The sequence below is a fragment of the Enhydra lutris genome, unplaced genomic scaffold, assembly GCF_002288905.1.
Source record: "Enhydra lutris kenyoni isolate GAN:26980312 unplaced genomic scaffold, ASM228890v2 scaffoldscaffold2, whole genome shotgun sequence".
Classification (NCBI taxonomy): domain Eukaryota; kingdom Metazoa; phylum Chordata; class Mammalia; order Carnivora; family Mustelidae; genus Enhydra; species Enhydra lutris.
In genome coordinates, this window is record NW_019154086.1 from 47,815,633 (window position 1) to 47,842,983 (window position 27,351).

The 27,351-nt window shown below is 37.2% G+C and overlaps 2 protein-coding genes across 2 annotated transcripts in view; one reads left to right on the plus strand and one right to left on the minus strand.

Moving 5' to 3' along the window:
• The window catches only part of LOC111149041 (general transcription factor IIE subunit 1), a 40,032-nt gene extending 38,440 nt beyond the window's left edge, over nt 1–1,592 (minus strand). Inside the window, exon 1 of the mRNA XM_022505937.1 lies at nt 1,477–1,592. The gene's annotated coding sequence lies outside the window, so the exon portion shown is untranslated. The remainder of the gene's footprint in view (nt 1–1,476) is intronic.
• A 150-nt stretch (nt 1,593–1,742) lies between these two features.
• LOC111149049 (RAB, member of RAS oncogene family like 3) overlaps nt 1,743–27,351 on the plus strand; it is a 30,782-nt gene continuing 5,173 nt past the window's right edge. Inside the window, exons 1-6 of the mRNA XM_022505950.1 lie at nt 1,743–1,807; nt 6,175–6,266; nt 15,028–15,157; nt 18,748–18,862; nt 22,443–22,593; nt 26,715–26,786. Coding sequence (XP_022361658.1) covers nt 1,762–1,807; nt 6,175–6,266; nt 15,028–15,157; nt 18,748–18,862; nt 22,443–22,593; nt 26,715–26,786 — 606 coding nt within the window. The 5' untranslated portion in view covers nt 1,743–1,761. The remainder of the gene's footprint in view (nt 1,808–6,174; nt 6,267–15,027; nt 15,158–18,747; nt 18,863–22,442; nt 22,594–26,714; nt 26,787–27,351) is intronic.

A 27,351-nucleotide genomic window follows, 5' to 3' on the forward strand; every position in this document is an offset into this window, starting at 1 on the left:
CACGGAAGGAGACTGGATGGTCTCTGCAGACTTTTGGAAGTATGACCTTATAGCACCAACTTCTGCTTCTTCTTTTTAGACTCAGAGTCCATCAGTCAACTCCTAGCCTCACCCACCTCCCTACCCATCCAGACCCCCAAAGGCAAGTTGGTTTTGTTTTTGAACCATGTTTTCTCATCATACAAAAATTTAGACAGGCATAGGCACAGAGTTGGAGAAACAAAGTTGAAATGAATGCTTTCTCTGCACTGTTTATCCTTGTCAGCCTCATCTCCAGGCACACTGTTCTCTCAATTCCATGAGCCACGCATGGTTTCTCCATCACCAGGCCTGGAAGAAACAGCACATGCTGTTCTTTATGCCCACAAAGCTAAGCTCAAACTCCTTCACATATAAAATGACATTTCTCAGAGAGACCTTCCCAGATTCCCCTTGGTAGCTTAAAATGTTCCCCTTTCACACAGAGCTCTTCCCCTTTCTTCCTTGAAGTGAGCAGATTTGTACTTTCTTCATGTCTCTCTCTTGTTCACCACTTTGCAACATCCAGCCAAGCTAATCAAGCACTTTCATAAAACTTTCCCTAAGTCGGGCGCCTGGGTGGCTCAGTAGGTTGAGTGTCTGCCTTCGGCTCAGGTCGTGATCCCAGGGTCCTAGGATCGAGCCCCACATCGGGCTCCCTGCTCAGTGGGGAGCCTGCTTCTCCCTCTCCCTCTGCCTCCTGCTCTCCCTGCTTGTACTCTCTCTCTCTAATAAATAATAATTAAAAAAAAAAAAAAAAAAAAACTTTCCCTAAGTCTCCTAAACACGTGTTCATCCAATATGCCCACCCCGCCAGCTTCCACCCTCCCCATACCCAGTTCACTTCCTCCACTGCTGCTTCCAGAGTAGAAAAAGACAGGCTACTGAAAACCCTCACCTTAAACTTCAAATGGCTTTAAGCAGGAGGGGACAGGCTCAAATTCGCTATTTTAAAAGATTATGCTGACTACAGGATGTGAAATACAGGAAAAAGAAGTAGATGCGGGAGTCTAGTTAGATTATTTCAGTATACCACTATTCCAGTTCTAGAAGAACTTGGATCCTATACGACTGTGATTTTTTTCAGTTACCATGTTTCATGGTATTTTCCACACCTTCACACACAAAGCGGCATATCACCGCAAAACCTGTGGACCAGATGCCCTCCAAGAACTCGGTTCAGTAATGTTCTCTCCTTCCCACTGACAGACCCCGAGCCCGTAAATTCCCTCGGAATGTGCCAGGTGAGTCCTGGGGCCACACTCGGCACATCCAAGCCCGTCCTACCCGAGGTCGCACACTAGCCGCTCCGGGGTCAATGGTTCTTTGGAGGACCAAATCAAGAGAGTAGCTAAGGGGAGGCGGGTAGCTAAGGAGAAAGAGGGGGAAAGAGAGGAAAATCCTGAAATGCGACGCGGACTAGGGAATCGAGAACAAGGAACAGGTAACAAGGTTTACCAAAACGAATCCTCGAACACTCCCACTAGAGCTTCCCTCAGCGCCTCAACTACCGGCTTAAACGAGCCACACCACTTGTGCGACAAAGAAAACGCCTGATTCCTGCGACCGGCTTTGGAACCCACCCACCACTTTTTTAACCAGGCCAGCCAATCAGCACAGTGAGGCCTTCAATCAAGACAGGCACGCCCTGACTAGCCAATGAAATTGAAGGTTTTCCCTTCCATACCCAGCTCTGGTTGGCCTACCATCCCGGAACAGGCGTTAACTCCAGGCTGTAGCAAGATGGCGTCCCTGGATCGGGTGAAAGTACTGGTATTGGGAGACTCAGGTGAGCGATTTAATCCACCTTTAGGGCTCCCGATACTTTTTGAGTTATCCGATAACCCTCTTCCTTCACTATTTTTCCGCTCCCGCAACAATCTGGCTCCGGCCGCGGCTGAAAGCCCTCTCAAGGTCTAAAAACTACACTTCCCAGAGGACTTCTCTGTACTTGAGGAAGGTGGCGTTGCGCGGGTGGGGCGGGATTGGGGGGCGCGGAGGCCCGGCCTTTCCCCGCCTTCGCAGCTTTCCAAGTCGGTCTCCCTGGCGACCACAGCCTAGCTTGTATTGTCAGTTCCTTTGTTTTAAAAGATATGCGGACATTGAGTATTGTATCAGGCGCTGTGAAGTTGGGGCCCTGCCTTCAAGAGATTTTGATCACTAAGGAATTCAAACATGCACTAAGAAGAATGATACTGTTCCAAATGCTTTACGTATATCAATTCTTTTAACCTGATAGCAGCCCTATTAACCCCATTTTACAGATGAAAAAAGTGAAGAGGAGAGAGGTAAATGACAGAACCTCCCACGCACTTAAAACACTAAGCCATATTATGAAATGAAATATTGGGTGGTAGTCCTATTTTACTCTCAACTGGGTTTCTTGATTTCTTTGTTCTCTGTAATCCTAAATGAAAACCTATCATGTGCTAGGTTGTAAGAGCAATTAAGATAAAGCCATATTATGAAACAGGTGGGATTTAATGTTGAGCTCAGTTAAATCCTAGTGTTAAAATTCTTCTTTTGACACCTTGGACTTTTGAGAACTAAAATTGAAGTCTACATTTCCTCCTCCTGCCTGTCTACCCTCTTTTTTTTTTTTTTTTTTTTAAACCATAACTTTCACTTCTGTGCTCTTTAAGAACTTGGAATAAATGCTAACCTTGCATTTCATAGATGTGATTTTCTGGAGTTGACCTGTGAATATGTTCTGTGAGCAGAGACATTGTACCAGATGCTTGAAGGTGGAGAGAATATACCCCAAACAGCTTGAAAACTAGCCTTACAGACTGTGTACAATTGTGGAGAGGAGGAGGTTAAGAACATTTCCACATTGCCTGAAGATTATTTGCATTGCAAAATATTTTATAGATAGCATTATTTAATATTCTGTTAAGAAAGTTGCATTATGAAATTCTATGAATATAATCCATTTTGTCAACTCCAGTTCTTTAGCTTGAAGTGGTGCTGAAATTGTTTTAATGAAGTCACTCAGTTTTATATAAATGAATAAAGTAATGATGATCTAAAGGGACTTGGCACCAAGTAAAATTCGAGACTGGAATCCAGAGCTAACATGGTTCATGAACCTGAAGTGGTGTTCTTTTTCACTTTTAATTCGCTTTTCTATTGCATCTAACAAGCCCTTGATGTTACAGATTGTTGGAACTAGTCAACTTTTTCTTTTTCACAAAAATACTTAAGTACCTGCTACACAGCAGGCACTATAGTAAGTGCTGAGGCTGTGGAATCAATGCATTACATAACAGGGTTGAATTGGCTGCTGCATTAAATGTGGAAAAGTGATCAGGCAGTTAGTAAGCTTTTCTTTTTCCTTATAGTTTAGCTGTAAAATAGAAGACATAGTCATGCCCACTTGATTGATCTTATCACACATTCATGGTTGTTAGGTATGTGTGCTGTCAGTTATTACCTTTTTATCAGTTCCCTTTTAACATTAATTTACTGACAGGTAAGGATATACTTTTTACACTTCATCTGCCTTTGTATTTAAACTTCAAAGTTGACTTTTGAGTAAAGGCTTATTTCCCCTGTGAAATTTTGAGGAGTTCATAAATATATAAAAGAATGACTTGAAGGGCACCTGGGTGGCTCAGTGGGTTAAGCCTGCCTTCAGCTCAGGTCATGGTCTCAGGGTCCTGGGATTGAGCCCTGCATCCGCCTCTCTGCTCAGCAGGGAGTCTGCTTCCCCCTCTCGGTCTGCCCCTATGCCTACTTGTGATCTCTCTCTCTCTGTCAAATAAATAAATAAAATCTTAAAAAAAAAAAAAAGAATGACTTGAAATTTAGAGACGTGGTTTGTATCCCCTAGAAATATTTGATAATTTAGTAAGGAATCCTCAAAGTCTAACTAATACACACATATTTTTTTCCTCTTTGTTCTTTCAGAGATAAGGGATGAGCTTAGCACATTACCAACAATTATATTTGAAGCTGGTATTTATTTAATTATTTTGGACCTTTTTTCCCCATGCAAATCAAGTGCATTCTTTTGATCTAATTTGGTTGTTTGGTGAAGACAGAATTAGTACCTCCCAAAATTCTTAAAGAAATTAATATTTAGCCAATTTTCCTGGCACTTCCATTGTTCTTACTCTTGACAGTCTATCCAGTGTCAGTCAATTCTTACCATTCACAGCAGTTAATTCGTGGAGAACCATACAGTATTACTGCATAGATCCATTTACTGACACGGTTATGCTTAACTGGAAGTTCAAGGCTTTCATCAGACTGATAACTAAGTTCTTAGATACATGCCTCCATCATAAACAGCCTATATGCAAACACGGAAATCAACAGTATGTCCTAAGGTCACAGATATTAGATGCAGTGCAGTAGATACAAAGAGCCAAATTTGAATACTCAAAAACCTTAAATGTCGGTATTGAAAAATATAAAAAGAATTAAAGGGAAACCTGGGAAAATACTGGATTCAATTACATGAGACAGCTAATATAGAAAGAAGTTATGTAAATTGATAACACCAAAAGCCATTAGGTAAATGGGCAGAGAACATCAACAGATAATTCGTAAGAGAAGAAATATAACTGATTAATAAAAGTAGGTGTAATGTAGATCTTTACCAGAAGGTAAAGAAATGCAGACTAAAGCAAGATGTCACTTTTTTCTTTTGTCAAATTAACACAGTTGAAAAAGCAGCTACATACATACTGTTGAGGTGCAACAGGACCTGCAGGCTTATATGTCTGGCTGGTAACAAAGTAACCAGATGAAAGTTGTCAACATATATCAAGAAGTTGAAGTGTTCATTGCCTTTTACATACTAATTTTGCTTCTGGGAAGGTATACTAAGGAAATAATTTGAATTTGAAATGAAAATTGAAACAGTCCTCTCAGCGTAACAAAAAATGTAAAACACCCTAAATATCTAATAGGGAATTGTTAATATCTAAGAGGGAATGGTTATATAAATTGTTGTCTACTCTCTGAACTACTGTGGAGACATTAAAAATGTTTGTGAAGATCCTGTAATAACATGGAAAATTTTAGCTACTAAATAAATACTAATTAAGGCCCTGTTCTGAATACTGGAAATAAAAACGATGAGTAAAACCCAGTCCCAAACCTCAAAGAACTTAAGAGAGTGGATAAAACCTTAAAGAAGTGTAATAATGTGTTTTCTGTGCTTTGTAGAAAAATGTACAGGATACAGTGGAGACCCAGAGGATGGTGGATGGTGTCCTTAGTTCTATCTCTGTGGAATTCAAAAGGACTTTATAACTAGAAAGATGCTGAGTCTTGAAAGATTAATTCACCAGGCCAATGAGGAAGGGGAAGTGAAGGGGGAGAATGGGGAGGATGTTCCAGATAGATCCAGCTATTCAAGCAAAGGTGTAAATTGTATTGTTTTTAAGTACACCATGTGCATATTCATAGTAACAATGTGCTTTTGGCGAAACCCTGCTTGTGGTATTAAATAAACTTACATGTTCCTCATGGGGCTCTACAGGCAATTTTTTCTTTTTTAAAAAAATTCTTTCCAGATTGTCTCTGAATACAACTTTTTATAATAAACATAACTTGTAGGTTCATACACGGTAATGCACACAAAGAGATGGTCTAAATTTTTGATACAACTAGTATTGCATAAACAATCACCAACTATGCTTGTTATCATGGCACCCCAAGATGCTGTTAATTGATTGATACAGGTATACAGAAGAATTCATTCTCTTCCCTATTCACACAGATGTCCTAATGCTATATCTGGCATTAATAACTACATTACCGTGAGCCCAAGGGATCTACAAGAAAATAGGGTGCTGCCTTAGAGGAGGGACTGGAGTGTTTCTCTTTTTCCAAATGGTTAAGTCTGAGCCAAGTTGTTGGCTGCCTTTTAAAAATCAGTATATGAGAAAACTAGAGTGTCTATAGAATTGTGAAATGGTGAATCCCTGTCACTGACTGTATTCAAGCACAATATGAGAGAACCACTGTCTTTAATCATCTTCCTTTTATCATTAAAGCTTATTAAATGGTTGGTACAGTGTAACCATCCTTTAAACAACCATACTTTATATATCATTATTACTGACATATGTTCAGACTTACTTTTGTCATAATAAATATTTCAGCGTATCTCTTGTATGACTAGGGTTCTTTTATCTTTTACAGGTGTTGGGAAATCTTCACTGGTTCATCTTCTGTGTCAAAATCAAGTACTGGGAAATCCGTCGTGGACTGTGGGCTGTTCAGTAGATGTCAGAGTATGTGTTTCTGATATTTTAGTTTTTCTGTAGTCGTATTAAAGATACGTCCTTCAAACTACATGATCGAATTACAGTACTGTAGTCAAAATTAATAATAATAGCTGGGCTTTATTAACTACCTTCTCTGTTCTAGATACTATGCCAAATGCCTTACATGTCTTTTCTAACTTAATCTTTTTAAACTGTGAGGTATAGTTGCAGAAACTAAGGCATAGAGAAATAAAGTATCTCAATCAAGTTGACTCAGTGCAAAAAAGCAAAATCAAGATTTGATCTTAAGTAGTCTTAATCCAGTCTACAGCCGGTATGGACCCAGGTATACACCCTGAATGGACCCGATCTTGTCTAAATAGTGTTAATCCAGAGAGTTCAGTTTTCACTGCTGTGCTATATATCTAGAGTTCACTTAACACACTCCCTAAATAATTCTATCTAATTCTTTGGCACTAAGACAGACAACTTTTGGCTAGAAATATATGTAAAGGCAAAAGCTTCTGGAGCCTTAGGTCTAGGTCTTCTGTTCCACTTCACATTTGGGAAACTCAGGTGCAGTGTCCACCAAATTAACCATCTTTGCAGATACTGTTGGTCTTTGCTAATCCCAGCTAGTCCTTTTCGAATGTCTCTTCTGCTAGCATACATCTCTCCATTGAGTTAAGAAATAAATAGGGAAGGAATGATAATTAGCTCAATTGACAATTAGTTTCTTTTAGTTCTTTGAAGCTCTTCCACAGATTGTGACTTACATTGCTGCTGATTGGAAATCTTTTGTCAGCCTAGTTACTCCTTTTGAAGGTAATTTCTTCTATTTGCTTTTAGAAGATTTTTTTTAGATGTTCTGTGGTTTTACTAATATATGTCTAGATATGGGTTTGTTTTTAGTCATCCTATCAGAAGGTTGTGCCTCTCAACAACTGTCTTCATTTTTCAGAATTTTTAGCCATTATCTATTGTCTTCCCTCATTCCCTCTATCCCCTCCTTTTGCACTTCTATTAAATTTTTGTCCTGTATGTCTTAATTGTACTTCCATGTTTTCTGTTCTTTATTTATCCTTTGTGTATTCTGGATCATGTGCTCATATCTGCCTTCCAGTTAATTAAGAATCTCTTCAACTATGTCTAATCTACTTTTTAATATATGCACTAAGTTTTTCATCTTTTTAACTGTAATTTTTTATCTCTAGATACTCCTTTTGGTTCTTTTTCAAATGTCAAGATTTTTCACAATATCCTGATCTTTCATTATGGCTTTACTTTTTATTTTAATCACTTTCAACATACTATTATATGGTTTCTTTTGGATTATTATTTTTTTTTTCTGAGTGAGTCTAGGTATTCTAACGTGCTTTGTATGCCAACCATGTTTCTTGAAAAATGTGTCTCTTTGTATGGTTTATAATTCTTTGAAGATGATCAGTTCTTCAGCAGAATTTTTTTTCCCTCTTCTCTGTAGAAGTTCTGTGTGCTGTGTTGTGGAAGTATGGTACTTTTTCATTTCTGTTGGCTCCAGAGCCCTAGGGATTTTAGTGGTACTTGAAATTTCTAAGCCAAGAGTTTCCATTCCATCTAGATAATGTATATTCTCCAAATACTTGATTAGAGTACAGGCCTGTGGTTTCCATTTTTTTGTGGACCTTTTATTCTGTACCAACCCTACCTAGGGTCCCTGACAGAAAGTTTTTCCTGCTTTCCTGAGCCAGTGAATGGTTTTTCCTACTCTCTTTTACTGCCTGGGCCAGATTTCTTGACGGGAACTGTCATCTGGTCTTTCTCACTCACCTATGTATATTCTTGCCTTAAAAGCCAGAAAACAGATCTCTATTCCTGGACGGGCACTAAAACTCCAGGGACTGGCCCCTGAAGCTATCTCTGAATCTAGGTCAGTTCCTACTTCTCACTCTGTTTTTAAGTTCTTTTCTAGCATCTGAGTATTTTCCTTTCTTTTTCTTGAGCTTGTCCTCTTTATTTTTAAAAAACATTTTTATGGCATTTCTATGAATTGGAAGTCAGAATGTCTGTGAATGTCTGTGTCCTTTCAGCCTGCCATGTCCCCAAATTCTTAGCTGTAGAAGAAAACAAATACTAGATAATAAATTCAGTTGGCAACTTGTCAATAGCAAGTTCTGGACAAAATTTCCTTATGGACTTTCCTAAATCCCTTTCTGTGAGAGAGCACAACATTGAAAAGAAGAGAGACATGAAAAGACATTTCTCCAAAGAATATATACAAATGGCCAACAGACACTTGAAAAATGCTCAACATCACTCAGCCTCAGAGAAATCGAAATCAGCACCGCTATGAGATACCACCTCACACCAGTCAGAATGGCTAAAATTAACAACTCGGGAAACAACAGATGTTGGTGAGGCCTTGCATAAAGGGGAACCTTTGTACAGTGTTGGTAGGAACGCAAGCTGGTGCAACCACTCTGGAAATCAGTATGGAGGCTCCTCAAAGAGTTAAAAATAGGGGCACTTGATGCAACATGGGGGGTTAAGGGGGTAGGAGAAGAATAAATGAAACAAGATGGGATTGGGAGGGAGACAAACCATAAGTGACCCTTAATCTCACAAAACAAACTGAGGGTTGCTGGGAGGAGGGGGGTTGGGAGAAGGGGGGTGGGGTTATGGATATTGGGGAGGGTACGTGCTATGGTGAGTGCTGTGAAGTGTGTAAACCTGGCGATTCACAGACCTGTACCCCTGGAGATAAAAATATATTATATGTTTATAAAAAATTTAAAAATTAAAAAAAAATTTAAAAATAGGGGCACCTGGGTGGCTCACTGGGTTAAGCCTCTGCCTTTAGCTCAGGTGATGGTCTCAGGGTCCTGGGATCGAATTCCGCATCGGGCTTTCTGCTCAGCGGGGTGTCTGCTTCCCCCTCTCTCTCTGCCTTTCTCTCTGCCTACTTGTGATCGATCTCTCTCTCTCTCTCTCTCTCTGTTAAATAAATAAATAAAATATTAAAAAAAAAAAATAGAGCAACCCTACAACCCAGCAATTGCACTACTAGGTATTTATCCAAAGGATACTAACATAGTGATTTGAAGGGGCACATGCACTCCAATGTTTATAGCAACGATGTCCACAATACCCAAAATATGGAAAGAGCCCAGATGTCCATCAACACATGAACAGATAAAGAAGATGTGTTTTATATATATACGTGTGTGTGTGTATATGTGTGTGTATTTATGTGTATATGTATATATGTGTGTGTATATATATGTGTGTGTGTATACACGCGCACACCACACACACAATGGAATATACTCAGTCATCCATTTGCAATTCTATAAAAGGAACTAGAGAGTATCTGTCATTTTAAGTGAAAAAAGTTGAAGAAAGACATATGATTTCACTCATACATTGCATTTAAGAAACAAAATAGATAAACATAGGGGAAAGGAAGGAAAAATAAAATAACATGAAGCGAGAGGGAGGCAATCCATAAGAGACTCTTAACTTTAGAAACATACTGAGGGTTGCTGGAAGGGAGGTGAGTGAGAAGAAGGGGTAATTGGGTTATAGGCATTAGGGAGGGCACTTGATATTATGAACACTGGGTGTTAGATGCAATTGATGAGTCACTAAATTCTACTCTGGTAACTGATAAAACAATGTATGTTAACTAAATTGGATGTAAATAAAGAATTTTAAAAAAAGAAATTCCTGGGGCAGTTCCCATATGCCTTTTGCTTCCTCAAGAGTGACCTTAGACTAATCAGTTTACTTCTCTGAGCCTCAGTATATCTTCTGCAAAATAGGGGTAAATTATATCTGCTTTAGCTAGCCTACAGATTTGTAGGTGATGTTATACTGTGACTGATTTTACCAGAATGAGTATGGCACTCAATGACTCCTGTAAAGCCAGCTGGCCTGAATTGCGTTATTGTCAAAGAATGGGGCATATGGAGGTGAAAGTTACCCTGTTTTTGTTAACTTTTCACTATGTCTTAGGCTTGTTGGTCTCTGTCCTCCATCTTTGAGAAGAATGCATTTCTTGAATGACGACATGAATAAAAGGCATTTTTAAATGATAATCTTAAGGAAAGTTGCCATAGACATGTGAATTGTTTTAACTATTGCTATAATAAAGTGAACAGTTCTTTCCTCTAGCAAGAATGATTAAATCTGATAAAACCATTACGTAAATAGCTTGGAAGAACACTTTCTTCTGTAGCAGCTTTAAATTGCAGTTACAGCTTCTGTGTTATTGAAACCTGAGAGAAGATATCTCCAGAATCCTTTTAGATCCATGAATACACTTTCTTCAAAACTCTTAGGAACAATTGCCCCATTTAGCTCATTTCACATCTAAGAGCCAACTAAAAATAGAGCTGATAAAGGTGATAATGTAATTGTTTAATTTGAAGTACTGGGTGAACTAATGAGCTTAATGTATATACTCAGTAATTACTAACATTTTGGATTTAGTATGTAGTGGAGAGGTATTCATACTGAATTGAAGGGAAAAGAGAAAAGTTTTATTTTGCAGTATTCCTTATTCATTACTCTTCTAATTTTGTTGCCCCAAGTCTAATGGGACTAATATAAATGCATGGCTACTCTTTTTTTTTTAAAGCTTTTTTTTTCTTTTTTTTTAAGATTTTATTTATTTATTTGACAGAGATAGATCACAAGCAGGCAGAGAGGCAGGCAGAGAGAGAGAGAGAGAGAGGGAAGCAGGCTCCCTGCTGAGCAGAGAGCCCGATGTGGGACTCGATCCCAGGACCCTGAGATCATGACCTGAGCCGAAGGCAGCGGCTTAACCCACTGACCCACCCAGGTGCCCCTGGCTACTCTTAATTATAAAAATAAGACTTACAGAAACTAATCTTTTCACAAATTATAAATAAGGAAATTGACTTGTCATTTCTAGTTCACTTTAATGGGATTTTAACTTTCTAATTTACACATTGCATACAATCAATATTTATTGACTTTCTCGTTGGGCAGCATAATAATGTGCAAGCACTGAGGAGAAATTAAAAAAGAAAAGATAATCTCTATCCTCTCCAAGAATGTGAAGTAATGTCTAGTAGGTGGGATAAAGTTTATATATATGAATGATTTTAGAAATAATAATACAAATGACTAATATTTCTTAGTGCTTACTTTGGCTAGGCACCCATTTTACATACTAGTTCATGTAATTCCCATAACAACCCTTCAAGGGAGGTACTGATATTGCCCCTATTTGATACATGAAGCAGTGGTGGTACAGACAGAGTTGTTAAATGTCTTGCTCAAGGTCACATTGCTAGTAAGTGATAGGGTTGGGATTCAAACTCAGTCAGTCTGGTTAAAGAGCCTGTGCTCTTGGGTACTGCTCTGTACTGCCTCTTGTTCCAGAGTGGTATTAAGAAAAAAGTATTCCACTGCTATTACATACAATAACCACTAGAGTAATGTGGCAATTTAAATTTAAATTAACTGAAATGAAAAATTTAGCTCCTCAGTTGAGCTAACCACATTTGAACTGCCCAACAGACACATGTTGCCAGTGGTTACTATACTGGACATTTCTATCATTACAGAAGGTCCTGAGATAGCACTGATAGAGAATATAAGTGTTAACAGCAGCTCAAGAGAAAAAGTGATATGCTTATAAAGAATGGAAAATTATAGGGACACCGAGGTGGCTCAGTGGGTTAGGCTTCTGCCTTTGGCTCAGGTCATGGTATCGGGGTCCTGGTATCGAGCCCCACATCAGGCTGTCTGCTCAGCGGGGAGCCTGCTTCCTTCTCTCACTCTGCCTGCTTGCTTGTGATTTCTCTCTCTCTGTCAAATAAATATATAAAATCTTTTTGTAAAAAAAAGAATGGAAAACTATATTGGGTGTTAATGACTGAATGGACTATTCCTCAAGAAGAGGGATATATATATATTATAGGTAAAGAAGAAGGAAATGATAATAAATTTAGTTCTGGACATGATGAAGGGAAAGATCTATGAGCTATCCAACTGAAACTGTCCAGAAGGCATTCAGAGATGAGGTAGGGAAGTTCAAGAGAGAATTATGAGTTGGAATCATCTGCATGGTAATAATCCCAGACTTTGAGAGTTGATGCGTTTTTCCAGAAAGCAAATTTAGAAGGAGAAGAGCTGAAGGAAAACCTTGGGGTATATTTGGAGAGTTGTAGATGGGAAGAGGGGTCAGAGAAAGATTGATCAAAGAGGTAAGAGGTGATGAAATACCAGAAGAGCAAAGGGAGATGAGAATTTTATGAAGGAAGGATTGAGTTTTGTTAATGAAATGCTATAGACATATGAGGAGTTAGAGAGAAAAAAGAATTGGTAGTAATGAAGTCATTGCTGACCTTTGAAATGTGATGGAATATAAGTAGCAGAAACCAAATGATGTGAATAGGCAGTGAGGAAATAGGTTTAAATCAATTTTGCACAAAGTAGAGGTTAAATAAAGGAATGAATGGGTACAGAATACAAGAGAAAAGTAACTTTTTAAAAAATAGGGGATATGAGTTTGGCTAAAAGCAAAGTAAACTTACTGGAAAGGAAGAGGCAATCAGTAGTAACCGTTATATTATTCATTCATTCATTCGTTCGTTTAGTACGTATATTGCCTACCTGCTAGGTATCAGACACAGCAAGGAATTGGAGGTATAGCAGTAAATTAGACGAGTTCAATTCCTACTCCTCTAGTACACTCTCCTAGTTGCTCTTTTTTATTCTTGTTTCTTTTCTACCAACTCTCTCCTAAGACCTCCTGCCTTCTTGCAGGCATACATACTAAAACCATACTATTAGAGAGCATCTACAGCATCCAGTGTTCTTTCTGGATGTCTATCATTTTCTTTACTAAATTTCTTTCTGCTTTTTATTTACTTATTTTGGGAAGGGGTACAATATACTTTATTGATGTTACATGACCCTTCTTTAAGGGGTCTGGGATGGAAACTGTAAAGAGGTCAGGAGATTCCCCATGTGTTGGGGGGTGAGGTAGGGCAAGGACTCCTCATCAGCTGAGGGCCTCTCTCTTCCTGTTGCTGTCACTGGGTCTGGTGGTCCAGGGAGCTCTTATTCCTTAGAGGCCATATGGACCATAAGGTCCACCACCCCACTGCTATAGCCAAATTCATGGTCATACCAGGAAATGAGCTTGCCAAAGTGGTCATAGAGGGCAATGCCAGCTCCAACTGTGATACATAGTATGAAAGGTGTTAAGGATCACTCTTAAGGTGTTGGCCCTTTAAGTAATTGGAAGGATGAAATTGCCATTTACTAGGAGAAAAACAGGCTTAAGGGGAAGATCGGGAAATTATTTTCAGGTATGTTAACTTTGAGATGCCTATTAGACATCCAAATTCTTGTCTGGTGGATATGGTAGCCTGAAGTTCAAGGGACTAGTCCTGTCAGGATATAAATTTGGAATTCATCAACATAATGATCACATTTAAAATCATAAGATTAGATGACATTGTCAAGAGAGTCAGTAATAAAAGAGAAGAAAAGAGATCCAAGAACTCAACCTTGGATTACAATTAGAGGTCAGAGAGGTAAAGACAACCCAATGGAGACTGAAAAGGATTTAGCCTGTGAAATGGGAAGAAAACCAGGAGAGTGTGATAACGTGGAAGCTAAGTGAAAAAAGTACTGCAAGGCATAGGAGTGGTTAGTTGTATCAGATGGGAGAGTAAAATGAAAACTGCTCATTGATCACAGGATTTAGTAACATGGAAGCCATTGGTGACCTCGATAAGGAATGTTTCAGTGGATAATTGGGGCACAAGTGTGGTAAGAATGAGTTCAAAAGAGAATGTAAGGGAAAGAATTTGAGACTGTTGAGAATAGACAACTCTCTAGAGGGCTTTTGCTGTAAAAAGAAATAGAGAAGTGCTATAATAGCTGGAAGAGGACATGAGGTCAAGAGAAGGTTATTTTAAGATGGGAAAAAAATATGTTTGTATATTGGTGGAAGTCCTTCAACAGAGTGGGAAACTTTGATGATAAAAAGGAGAATTGATAGAACTACACCTTTGATAAGAAAAAGGTGATGGGATCTCATGCATAAGAAGAGGGTTTGGCCATGAGGACATAGTTTATCTGTAATGGCTGAGGGGAAAGCAGATTATATGGGCACAGATGCAGGGAGGTGGATAGATATATGAAGAGCAGGTTGTAGAAATTCTCTTCTGATTGCTTCTGTCTCAGAAAGCAAGGTTCTTAGTCATTCTTAAGGTTGAGGAAGAGATATGGGAAATTGGAAAAAAAAATATGAAATCATTATGTAAGAGAGGAAAAGAGGAAATGGACTATGAAACTGATTAAAGGGCAGTTCCAAAGGGAGACTTGAATTTAAAATGAATCTAGTTAGCTTAAATACATATTTTTCTGAGTTTCTCATCCAGCTAGCTGTTTACAGACCTGGAATTGGGGAAAAGGTAGGTATAGTCAAGGTTGGAATTTTGTAGTTGAATACAGCGTGACAGAAGGGCAAAGGAGTGACTAAAATGATGAATCATAGCATTTATACTTAGGAAGGAAGTGAGGATTTGGAAGTAGAAGGGGAGCTGTAAATAGTGGTAGGATTAGTATAGAGAGTTGGAGTATTAGAGGGAGGAAGCTTGAAAGACAGGAGACGATCAGAGTCAGAGGTAGTATGGGAATGATATGAAAGAGTCACACAGATATGGTGTGTGCTCTAAACATGTCCAGTGCTCTAAACTAGTATGAGGGTGCTACCAGTGTTCTTAGAGGCCAAAATAATTATTTTGATGGATTGATTTGTTAGGTTCATGACTACAAAGAAGGAACCCCAGAAGAGAAGACCTACTATATAGAATTATGGGATGTTGGCGGCTCTGTGGGCAGTGCCAGCAGTGTGAAAAGCACCAGAGCAGTGTTCTACAACTCTGTAAATGGTAAAGCATTTTTTATTTCTACCATATATTAATGGCCTAGGAGTATAGATAATCTTATATAGAATGCTGTGGGACACTAGCCACATCTTATTTTAAGAAGGCTCTAATATACACACAACTCTTAATTTAAATCTGCATATCACATTTGAATTTGTGTTTCTAGATTCTAACCATGTTATTCAGAACACTAAATATTTTCTTTAGGTGTTTGTATTGATATTATTGTCATAAACTACGTAAAATTTTGTTTTGGGTACTTGACATAAAACCTGGAACTTTCAAAACACTGTCTGCCGGGAGTGCCATTTCTCCAGTCAGTGGAGTACATCCAATAGAAGGAACCATTAGGAGTCCCATCATCTAAGCCAGATGTCACAGAGATAGAGGGATTTCTTTCATCTGCCCCTTACAAAGAATCCTATGTAATTATAAAGAGCTGCCTAAGAGTGTCATTAGGGGTGCAGATAATCAGATACCTAGAGCAGACTTCCAGATGGAGGTGTGTAATAGAGGACATAATTGGGATTCATAGAGTTCCAGGGACTACACCACTGATACCTGTAATTTGCCTATAAAGGGTTTTTTTTGTCTTCTGCCCCTTTTTAAGTTCATTTTTTAAATGCCTTTTTTTTTTTAACTGTGTAATGTAATTTCAACTTGTCTCTGATTGATGTCCAAGATTGGCACCTCACCCTTTTCCATCTGGTAGATGCTTAGCTCTTAATTGCACCTCATTTACACTATGTTTAGATCACACTCAGTGTCAGATAAACATTGCGGTTACTCAGTGCCTTCTTCATTCCTTGTATTCCTCTTTCAATATCCTATCTTCCCATGTCATAAGGTGTTGTGGATACTACAAAATGAAGCAGAGAAGGTACTTGGCATTGGATACATACTATAAAATACAGTATGAGTTATAGTAGTTCAGACCTGTGCCCCATTTAGCTCAGAATTCTACCTGAATGTGTCACAATCTGCTTGAAGAAACAAAACATTCCTAAGTGAAACAAAACACAGTTATAAGACGGTGACACTAATATATGACATTGTCATACAAGAAAGTACATGATAAATGGCATATATTAATATAATGTATATAAATGAGAAAAACAGTAAGACTGGTATAGTGTTAGGTGACTTCTTAGAGAATAGGAAAGAAAGAAATGAAGCCTGGTTTAGATCTAGAATCAAGTGATAAACTTGGATTTTATCAGTCAAATAACTTGTCAAAGCTGTTATCAATCCAATCTGACAGAGAAGTTTGTACATATAACACTTTTGCTATTTAGATCTTTTTGAGAAAGAGTTCAGATAAAAATTATAAATAAATAATAAACTTAGCACTGAAGGTTCTTTACTCCATCTACCATCTTTAGTTTCCTAAGAAATGGAGCATAAGACTCACACCATTCAAATGTGCAGACTTTATTCTTAGCGTAACTTTCTTCTCTTAATACCCTACCTTCCTTCCTCCCACTGTGATGAGAAAGGCTGGCAATCCCTAAAGGAAACCTGTGAAGTGTCTCTACCTCTTTCTAAGGTCAGAACATACTCTGATCAACCGTCACACTGACTTCTTTCCTTTGGGCCCCACTATGGCCCTTCTAGCCCATAGTCTATAAAGCAAAAATTCTCAGCCCAAATGAAAGTGAGAAAATAAGGGAAAAGGGTGCTCAAGCCCAAATGAAAGTGAGAAAATAAGGGAAAAGGGTGCTCAGATGCACTTAAAAGCGCAAAAGCCTTAAATAGAGATCCTCAAAAAATAAACTCCTCCCTATCCAGCCACTAGCTCATCTAGGTCTTTGTAATCCTTTAATCTCCCACCCAAAATTCTCACCCATAGTTTTTTGATATTTATGTCTGGGAAGTAAAGGAGAGGAGAAAATATTTACCACTCTTTGGCCTTAAAGTGACTTATTCTGCTTTCCCCTGATCTTTTACTGTCAGATTACATGAATTCAAATTCTGGCTACCTCACTTACCATGTGACTTCAGGCAAGTGACTCAATCTCATTGAGCCTTAGTTTCCACATACGTAAAAATGAAGATGCTAATTCTTTCTCATAAAACTGTTCTGAAAAGCAAAATAGATAACACATGTAAGGCATAATGTATAGCACCTAAGTGCTGAATAGATGTTAGCTGTATTCTTGAATGGTAACTCTTTATTCCTTTTTTAAATCTGTCCTGTATCTTGTATCCTTATTGCCTAACAGAAGCCCTTACTATGGAAGGTAGAGGGAGTACAGTTGACTGTGGGGCAAGTAGCAGATCTCTATTTCTCTGTCCCAGATGCCAGGGGGGATACAGATTTATCTGAGCTAGCTAGACAAAACAGCTGTAACTTGCACAAGCACCTTATTTGCACAAATGTCTCTAAAAACCAGAAGAGCCAAGTAATTTTAACTCTTACGCCCTTCCTTTTCAAATTGACATATCTCACATCTTTTTTTTTTTTAAGATTTTATTTATTTATTTGACAGAAAGAGACAGTGAGAGAGGGAACACAAGCAGGGGGAGTGGGAGAGGGAGATGTGGGCTTCCCGCTGAGCAGGGAGCCCCATGCGGGCCTGATCGCAGGACTCTGGGATCATGACCTAAGCCAAAGGCAGATACTTAACGACTGAGCTACCCAGGCCTCCCACATATCTCACATCTTGAAGGTAGAAGAATCCTCAGTTTCACATCCTCTCATCATAGTAGAATCTAGATAATATAGGGAAAGGTTGGGGGTTTGAAAATCTGTAGTCTTTTGACCACAAGCTAATAGTCTAAATTCTACTAGGCATTAAAGCTTTTCCTCTTTTGTCTATAATATTACAATAGTTATCTGCTTTGTTTGTCTGCTATCTTATTTGATTCTATTAATTGTATTTCTGAGCCTCATTACATTTTGTTATTTTTCTCAATCTCTCAAAAGTCCATATACTTTCTACCATTCATACTTTTTGACTATCTTTTCCTACCCTCTTCTAGTGACATATTTCTTTTGCTTTAGTGACTAAGGTATTGAGCTTGTTATAGCTAGCCATTAATTCAAAGAACTAAAAAATTTAGATTTTTGAGTTGATTAGGCTCAGGTGATTTGTCAGCTGAACAGTAAGCAATTATATCAAATGAAATCAATATCTTTTTAATAAATTTTTATGATTTAGTATTTTATTGAGTATAAGTAATAGTGTATGTGTGATATCTATGACAGTACTATGCACAGTGGAGAAACAATTAACTTTGGTAGGAATATAATTTCTTATATACTTGATTCCTTTTGTTGATGAGGTAGTTCAGTTAGGACCAGGCAGAGCAGGCAGTCAGTGTTGAATGAAGGAAAAAAAGACAGTCTAAAATGACATTTTGTCAGCCCTTGTAGAATTAAAAAGAGTTATATAACTGACAAAATTCTGTTATTAATTATTTGTAGAAATTTGTAGAGGAAATTTTAAATTCATTGTGTGAGTTTGTTACTAATACTTAAATGCTAGGTTTATTCAGCATCCTAACACTTGTATTCACTAAGCTTCCCTTTGCCAGTGTGAAGTGAAGAGGAATTGTTCCAGTACTGACATTATTTTCTTTGATTGTTTTAGGTATTATTTTAGTACATGACTTAACAAATAAGAAGTCATCCCAAAACTTGTATCGTTGGTCATTGGAAGCTCTCAACAGGGACTTGGTGCCAACTGGAATATTGGTAACAAATGGGTAAGCCCAGATTTCTTCACTTGCAGTGTGAAATGGTACAGCAGTCTTGGGAATGTACCCTCCAGAATAACACTTTGTAACACTTTGTAAGAATAACACTTTGTTTGATTTACAAATTTTTTTCTCCCAGTCTGTAGATCATCTTTTCATTCTCTTAACCGTCATCTCTCAAGCATTAGTTTTTCGTCGTGATGCAGTGTTATTGTGCTTTCGGTATCAACTCTGCTTAATCTCAGATCATGTAGGTTTTCTCCTGTGTTTCTTTTAGATAGTTTAGTGTTGAAGGTTTACTTTTAGATCTGTGATCTGTTTTGAGTTAATTATAATGTGTGAGGTTTTGATTGAGGATGACTTCCGTGTATGAATGTCCAGTTGTTCTAATACCATTTTTTAAAAAGATGATCCTTTCTCCATTGAATTGCTTTTACTCCTTTGCCAAAAATCAGTTGACCATATTTATATGTTTCTGTTTTGAGACTATAATTCTGTACAGTTGATCTGTGTGTCTATACCTTGACCAATATAACACTGTCCTTATTATTATTTTTTTTTAAAGATTTTATTTATTTATTTGACAGACAGTAGTAGGCAAGTAGGCAGAGAGAGAGAGAAGAGGAAGCAGGCTCCCCGCTGAGCAAAGAGCCCGATGCAGGGCTCGATCCCAGGACTCTGGGATCATGACCTAAGCCGAAGTCAGAGGCTTTAACCCACTGAGCCACCCAGGCGCCCCAACACTGTCTTTATTATTGCAGAATTATCGTATGTCTTGAAATGAGGCATTGTGCTTCCTTCCTTTTCAAAATTGTTTAGCAATTCTAGTTCATTTGCTTTTCCATATAAATTTGAAATCAACTTGTCTATATTGTCAAAAAGTCGGCTTGGATTTTGATTGAATTGCATTAAGTCTGTAGATCAAATTAGGGAGAATTTTTGTTGCATCTTCCAATCCATGAACACAGTTTGTCTCTCCATTTATTTTTTAAAGCAAATCCTAGACAATTGTATCATTTCATCTATATATATTTCTGTGTATTTTTATTAAAGGTAATTGTATCTTTGTATCTGTGTAATATTTGTTACACATATTTTATCTGTAATTTAATTAAAGATAACTGTATCATTTCATTTATATGTATTTCTGTGCTTAACTTTATATGATAAGGACTTTTTAATATAACCAAAATATAATTGTCACACTTAAATTTTGCAAATAATTCTTCAGTATCAAATATTTTAATTTCCCAAATGTCTTATAAATGTTGGTTTGTTCAAAATAGTATATAGATGTGGTCTACTCATTGTATTTAGTTTATTAAGTTTCTTTTTAATCTTACTTTCCCCTCCCTTTTTTTGTTTTTTTTTCTTTTACTCTCTGGCAGTTTGTGAAAGATGACTTGCTTGTCCTACTAGTTTCTTGTATTCTGGATTTTGCTGACTGTATCCTTGTAATGAGGGTCTGCTTAACTTGTTTCTCTGAATCCTAAGTTTTCCCTAAAATGGTAGTTAAATATAAAAAGAAGGTCTAAAAAATGCAGGGTTTTGGTTTTTGTTCTTGCCAAGGCAGTATTGTATTTATAATTACAATACCTGGTTGTCTGTCTCTTTGTGATGTTATCATGTCACCAGCCTTGTTATCCGTGATAAAATTCACCATCAGTTTTTTACCTGTTGGTTTAAAAAAAAAAAAAAAGGTTTTTGAGATCAAAATTCAAATTGGATATAAGATTAATGAAAAAGTGAATAAAAAGGAAAGCTAAAAAGATAAGTGAACAAATTAAATATATATGGCAACATAGATATTACATGTGTAATACATATATATGTTGATGTGTAACATATATATCATGTGCCATGTCTGTACGTATATTATATATACAGTATATCAGTATGTATATTTATTAACGTATGAAAAATTATACAGGACTACAAGTGACGGAGATAAATGTCTATCAAAGATGATGGTTGATAAAATATATACAAAAACTTGTATGTGTGCTAGAGTTAGTGAGTATATAGGAAAAATATTCCTAAAGGAGGACACTCTCAAAACTTTATTCTCTAATAAGGCAAATTTCAATTTTAGACAATGTCTCCTAAATTAGTGTTGATATCGATAAACAGAATCAAAGGCCTTGAACTCATGCTGTCATTGACTTTAATGCAATAAATAGAATGATAATATTTTTAAGAAATGGGGGTTTAAAAGAAAAAGAAATGGGGGTTACATAGTTCAAAACACCTGTGTTCCAAGGCTGAACAATAACTGAGGCTCCGTAAGATAATTGTGAAGGGTAAAAAGATTTGATAATTTTGCACACACCCACTTACATACCCCAAGTTTAGATTATTCAAAGAGAAAGAAAAATAATGTCAAAGGAAGAAGAAAAGCTAGCTCAACTGGGTTTTATTGACTGTATTGTGCAATATTGATTTCCTGTCATAAGGTGTTTACAGCCAGATTTTGCTGACTATTGTAAATTGAGCTTGTAACATGCCAGAAATCCAAATGTGTTTTATTTCTCATATGTGAATAGAATTTAAATTAATTGATCAGTATTGGGCTCTATATTTCTTTCAGTAATAGAAGGAACACCACTGTGTCCTTTAGTTAAAAATAGGGAGAGAAAAAAAAAAAAAGATTGTAATAGCCAGTGACCCAAGGCCCCTAACTGTAAGTGATTCATATCGCCTGTCCTCTGTCTCCCATGGCTCTTATGTCAGAACAAACAATTATTTGGCACTTAATTCTTTCCTTTTACTATTCATTTTGCATTTCAGCCACTTCTTTTCCTTTCCATTTGTTGAATCCACCTTTCCCCAGGTTATAGCATCATCTATGGTTGATTTTTCTGGCCTTCAGCCCTCTTGTTTCTTAATTTCCTAAAGTGATCTATTTTTCTTTATTATTCATAGGCAGAAATGTAGGTATAGAACTTATGCATACCCCAGAAGCTTCCCATTTTTCCCTCTGGCAAAAGGTGTGAGTGCCATGCCAGGTTCTTATGTTTTTGCTCTACCGAGGTTTGAATCCAGTCTCTCTATCTACCTAAAAAAATTCCTGAGCTGTTAGCCTCCGAAGACAGAGCTTTAGGAGAAGTCAGGTCAACCTACTTTCAGATACCTATTGGGCATTCATTTATTCAAGTAGTCTATAGACTCAGGAAAATAAAATTTGAGTAGTTAGATGAGTAGTTGGAACTCCGTAGATGGTGAGGATGGGTTGATATATGAACAAGTAAATGGAAGAAATTGGGACAAAAGTAAGTTTATAGGTGGTGGATGAGCAAGAGTCAGTAAACTATCAGTAAAATAGTACAAGCTACCTGCATTTAAACATTATGCATCTATATCAAAGTAAATTCTACTCAGCTGTTTTGTTTTTAAAGATTTTATTTATTTATTTGTTGAGAGAGAGAGAGAGAGCACAAGCAGGGGGAGCAGCAGGCAGAAGGAGAAGCAGGCTCCCCACTGAGCAAGGAGCCCAATGTGGGACTCGATCCCAAGCTCCTGCTATCATGACGCTTAACCAACTGAGCCACCAGGCATCCCTTATTCACCTCTTCATTATTATTTATCACAGGGATTATGACCGGGAACAGTTTGCTGATAACCAGATCCCACTGTTGGTAATAGGGACTAAACTGGATCAGATTCATGAAACCAAGCGCCACGAAGTTTTAACTAGAACTGCTTTCCTGGCTGAGGATTTCAATGCAGAAGAAATTAATTTGGTATGTGTTCTCTCTAATGTATACTTGTGTTATCACTAGATAAAGGCAAAACCAAAGACTTAACGAGTCACAAATTCTTTTTTTTTTTTAAGATTTTTTTTTTTTTTTTTAATCTGACAGAGATCACAAGTAGGCAGAGAGACAGGCAGAGATGGGGTGGAGGGGGAAGCAGGCTTCCTGCTGAGCAGAGAACCTGATGCGGGACTCCATCCCAGGACCCCAGGATCATGACTTGAGCCAAAGGCAGAGGCTTTAACCCACTGAGCCACCCAGGTGCTTTATACTAAAATCAGGCATTTGGGTTTCTGGTCCAAAATGTAATGAAGGTTAGAATCAACATAGACTGTCAGATGGGGACAGTCAGTTCAACTTCCTTGAATGCTGAACTGTTGGAATGTTCAAACTTTGTCCTATGAATAATATAAATCTTGGACTTTTTCTTAAAAAGATTTTTTAAGATCACACCAAAATAATTAAATTAGGGTAACAAAGAAGGGTCACTGACACCTTAATTATTCTTGCTTTAGAAAAGCCTCTTAGTTTCTTAAGCTACAGAATTTAACTTAAAGGGCAAACAAATAGATAAATGAGAAAACTACAAATTGTAAACTAGGAGTGCTTCATGAGCATAGAGTTTCTTCCTGAGATATGTAGCTCAGTTTGAACCGAACACTAAAAAGGCTAAGAAAAGTTCTCAAATAAGCCAGATAGTGTTGCCCAGAGAAGGATCTTGGCCAACAGCCTCGGTCACCGTTTAAATGTCATTGTTCACAAGTTGGATTTCTGCGACGTATTCAGTGCCCTGGCAATTCCAGACATACGGTGGTAGTGGCTGTTTCATGATACTAGTGACTATCATATACTGAACACTTAATTTGTGCCACACACTGTTCTAGTGCTTTATGTACATTATCTCATACTTGTCTTCACATCAACACTATAAGGTAGGTGCTGTAAGTATTTCCATTTTAAAGATTAGAACCAGAAAGAGGTAAGTAGGCCATGGTTATACGGGTCAAACCAGGCCCTCTGACTCCCAAGCCAGTGCTCTACAATTAAGCCTATTTCCACTTAATTATTGTCCAGCTAACATTTAGAATCTCAGAGTTGAAAGAACTCTTAGAAATCATCTGGATCACTAATTACCCAAACCTGACTGCATACTCATGTTATCAACGTAGCTGTGAAAAAATTTGAATAAGTGCCGCACAGCTGGAGCTTTTCATTCATAAGGTCTGACAAGAGGACCAGAACTGTAATTTAACTAATGACTCAGGTAATTTTGATGCCCTTAACCCTGTACATCAACATTTGTGAACACTGCTTGCTTCAGGCCAACCTCTCCCCCATAACTGCATCAACTTCTGCCTGCCATTCCATTGTTTTTTACATTCTGCATTGCCATGGGGGGGGGTCCCTTATTTTTCTCACCTGCCATCATGGAATATTCAGTGTAAATGCCCTAGCTGGTTGCACTGGACCATAGTATTCCAGAGGACTCCTGTTAACGTAGAGTATATCATATCTTTGTTGAAGCAGTGCTGAAGTTACTTGGTTTGAACATTATTTGCAGTGGGAAATTACCATTGAATACACTTAATTTGTTCCAGAAATTACTTTCAGTGTATTTTGGAATTATCTATTTGTAGTACTCCTGGGTTTTTGTGACCATCACCTGGGTATGTATTTTTTCTATTTTCCTTGCAAAGGGAGGGCCATCTTTTAATTGTTAACAAGATATAAAGGTACTCAGGTGGTGGTACTTTGGCACACATGGTTTCCACAGAGTTCACATACAACATACTTTTGGCCTGTTATCAGTGTACAGATTCAAGAACACAGCAGAAACAACAGGAGGGTTTTGAGGATGCAGGGGAAGAAAAAATGAGGAGGAAAATTTGATACGAGTTTCAAAAAGAAATAGCAGTCAGAAAGACTCAGCAAGTAAGTATAAAGCCTCCAGTAAAAATGTAACGTGATAATATTCGTGCTAGCATCTTTAGTTACTATATGAATTTACTTAAAACTATTTAAAAAAAGACATAAGAATCAACATAAATGTCTATATCAAAGATGGAATCAAAGTTACCATCTTATGCCTAAAAAGCAAGTTGGTTTAAATTATAAATAGGGAGATGATTACTTGTTTTTTAAAATCCTGTTGGGCTTATTGTGTCTAGGACAGATTTTTCTCTGTTTACTTCAAAGTGGTTATATTGAAGCATCTTCCCTAGTTAATATTCCTTTCACAAGCTTAGATAAGCTATTTAAAGCTATTAATCTTCAGTCTTTGCCCTCAGCCATGATCAGTGGCAGATGGCTCTTTAAACTCTAAAATTCTCATCCTAAGATCATAGGGTTTCTCTGGCCTGGTCAACCTGTAACTGGAAGCCCTAGAATTAAGTTTTGGGAGGTTCTGCTTGTTTGCTGTTTGATTTGGTTTTTGTATTTAGCACTGTAGCTCTATTTGGAGTCATCTCTAAAGTGTTGACATTGTGATGACTAATCAATATCCATTTTGTAAAACATGTCTAACACAAGTCTACCTCAGGTTTGTCTCTTATGTGCCCCAATTGCCATGTAAATGTGTTCAGACGTTATTTCAAGTACAACAGTTTACACGATGATGTTTCAGTCTATTTGATCCATTCATGGAATTAACTTTTATTATGTTAGGCGCTTTTGTGCCTGAAAATTCAATCTGATAGCATTTTCTTAGCATGAAAAGAGAAGGGAACTAATATTTCAGTATCTGCTATGTATGTGCCAGACATGCATTATCTTACTTAATTTTCACAAAAATCCTGTGGGATAAGTATTACGTTATCCTCATAACACAAATGAGTAAGCCCAAGTCTAAAGGCATAGTAATCTAACCAGTGTCACGTAATGTAGAGATACTATGACAGATACTCAGATTCAAAACTTGCTGGCTTCAAAGACCTAATTTTTCTAGTACTCTAATGATTTTTGTAAAGTTTGTTGTAGTCTCTTTTTTTGTGTGGTTTTGGAAAATGTATTCCAGCTTCCAGCCAAAATTAAAAATGTGAGCCTCAAAATATTATATGTGGATATAATAGGTGATTATTAGAAAATTTACCAGAAAAGAATCGTGTGGGCTTAAGAGATTACAAAACAGAATAAATGCAATAGCAGTGATTTCAGGAATTGCCCAAGGGACACAGACCATCTGCAACTGAAAGACAAATACAATCTTTGTAAAGGAGCTTACACGATATCTTCAGAGTTTGATCTTAGGTGGCATTTGAAGTAAAATTCAAAGTGTTCTATCTCTTAAGGTGGCGAGTTAATTATTACAAACAAAAGCAACTTAACATTGAAATTCCAGGAAAGGATAATAAACCCTTTGAGATCTTTACTGATCATTGTAATTTACTAGTTATCTCATTTTAATGTTCCAGATTGTTTGGTCTCTTCTGGGCACCATTTTTTTCCCTATTTTTCCAAAATTCTATTTAATAGTAATATATCTATCATTCATTATTATTTAATTATCATTAAAAATAATACTTAATGATATTTAATAATAAACTTACTCTTTATTGTTTATTACTATCAAAAAATATTCATTATTATCTTTATGGCCTACCAAATGGTCTAGTACTTTGCATTCAATTAATGAGAAATCCCTGGCAACTGTTCTGTGTGTTCTTTGCTCCTCTAACTCCTTATTTTCATGATTCCTGCTATTCATATGAACTGCATAGTACTTAATTAGATGATGCTAGTGGGTAACTAGTACTAAAAAATTAAGTGTTAACAGTTTTTAATGGCTGTTTCTGCTCTTAGGGTAAATGTAGGTGAGTCACATGATTAGTGTCTTGGTTTTGTTTTTAGATTAGCAATCCTGTCTTCCTTTATGAATTATTTGATGAATACATTGGTTCAGTGTCTTTTAAAATTCAATAAATAGCAAAAAGTGGCCTTACCTTCCTTTAGCACTTTGCTTTGTGCGTCATAACTTGAAAATTACTTGAATATTTTATGAGAGTATTATGCCTAACATTTTATTATAGAAATACGCAACAGGAACAGTAATGACTAACAAAGAGCTTATGTTTCTTAACTTTTAATGGCGCATCTTGTGTTTTATCTTCTAGGATTGCACGAATCCACGGTACTTAGCTGCAGGTTCTTCCAATGCTGTCAAGCTCAGTAGGTTTTTTGATAAGGTAATAGCTTCAATTAAGTTACTTTTAAACTTAATTTATATATTATGAGAGTTTAAATTCTTTGTAGAATGCTTTGTCCTTTTATTCCTTCATCCTGAACTTCATAGCCTGAATACTTGTTTTGCTGTCTCTTATCTGTTGGTATAATTGCTCAAGTCCTGCTGACGTATTTATTTTATCACCAGTGTTCTCTAAGCAAAGGATGAAAGCTACTAGATTTAAATGAGTTATTTTAAAAGTTACCTGATTTCCCTCCTTAAAACGGATTATATTTTCCTATTTTCCAGCTCTTTTTGTACTTACTCACATCCCCTCAACCCCCACGAACCCAGGAGATTCTGCTTAGTTGAAGCCCTGAGTTCTTTTTCCTCTCTCAGCTAATATTCTCCACATAAATGTTACCTTTATTTTTAAGGTTATGTCATCTCCTAGATTCCCTAATTTTTCTTATCAGAAAGCTTGTGTTCCAAATATTGACTCTTGCTAGCATCATCTTATGGCCTGAACTGGAATGAAAATGTTGAATGACTCAGCATACCGGTGATTTTGAGCACTGTTTGTCTTT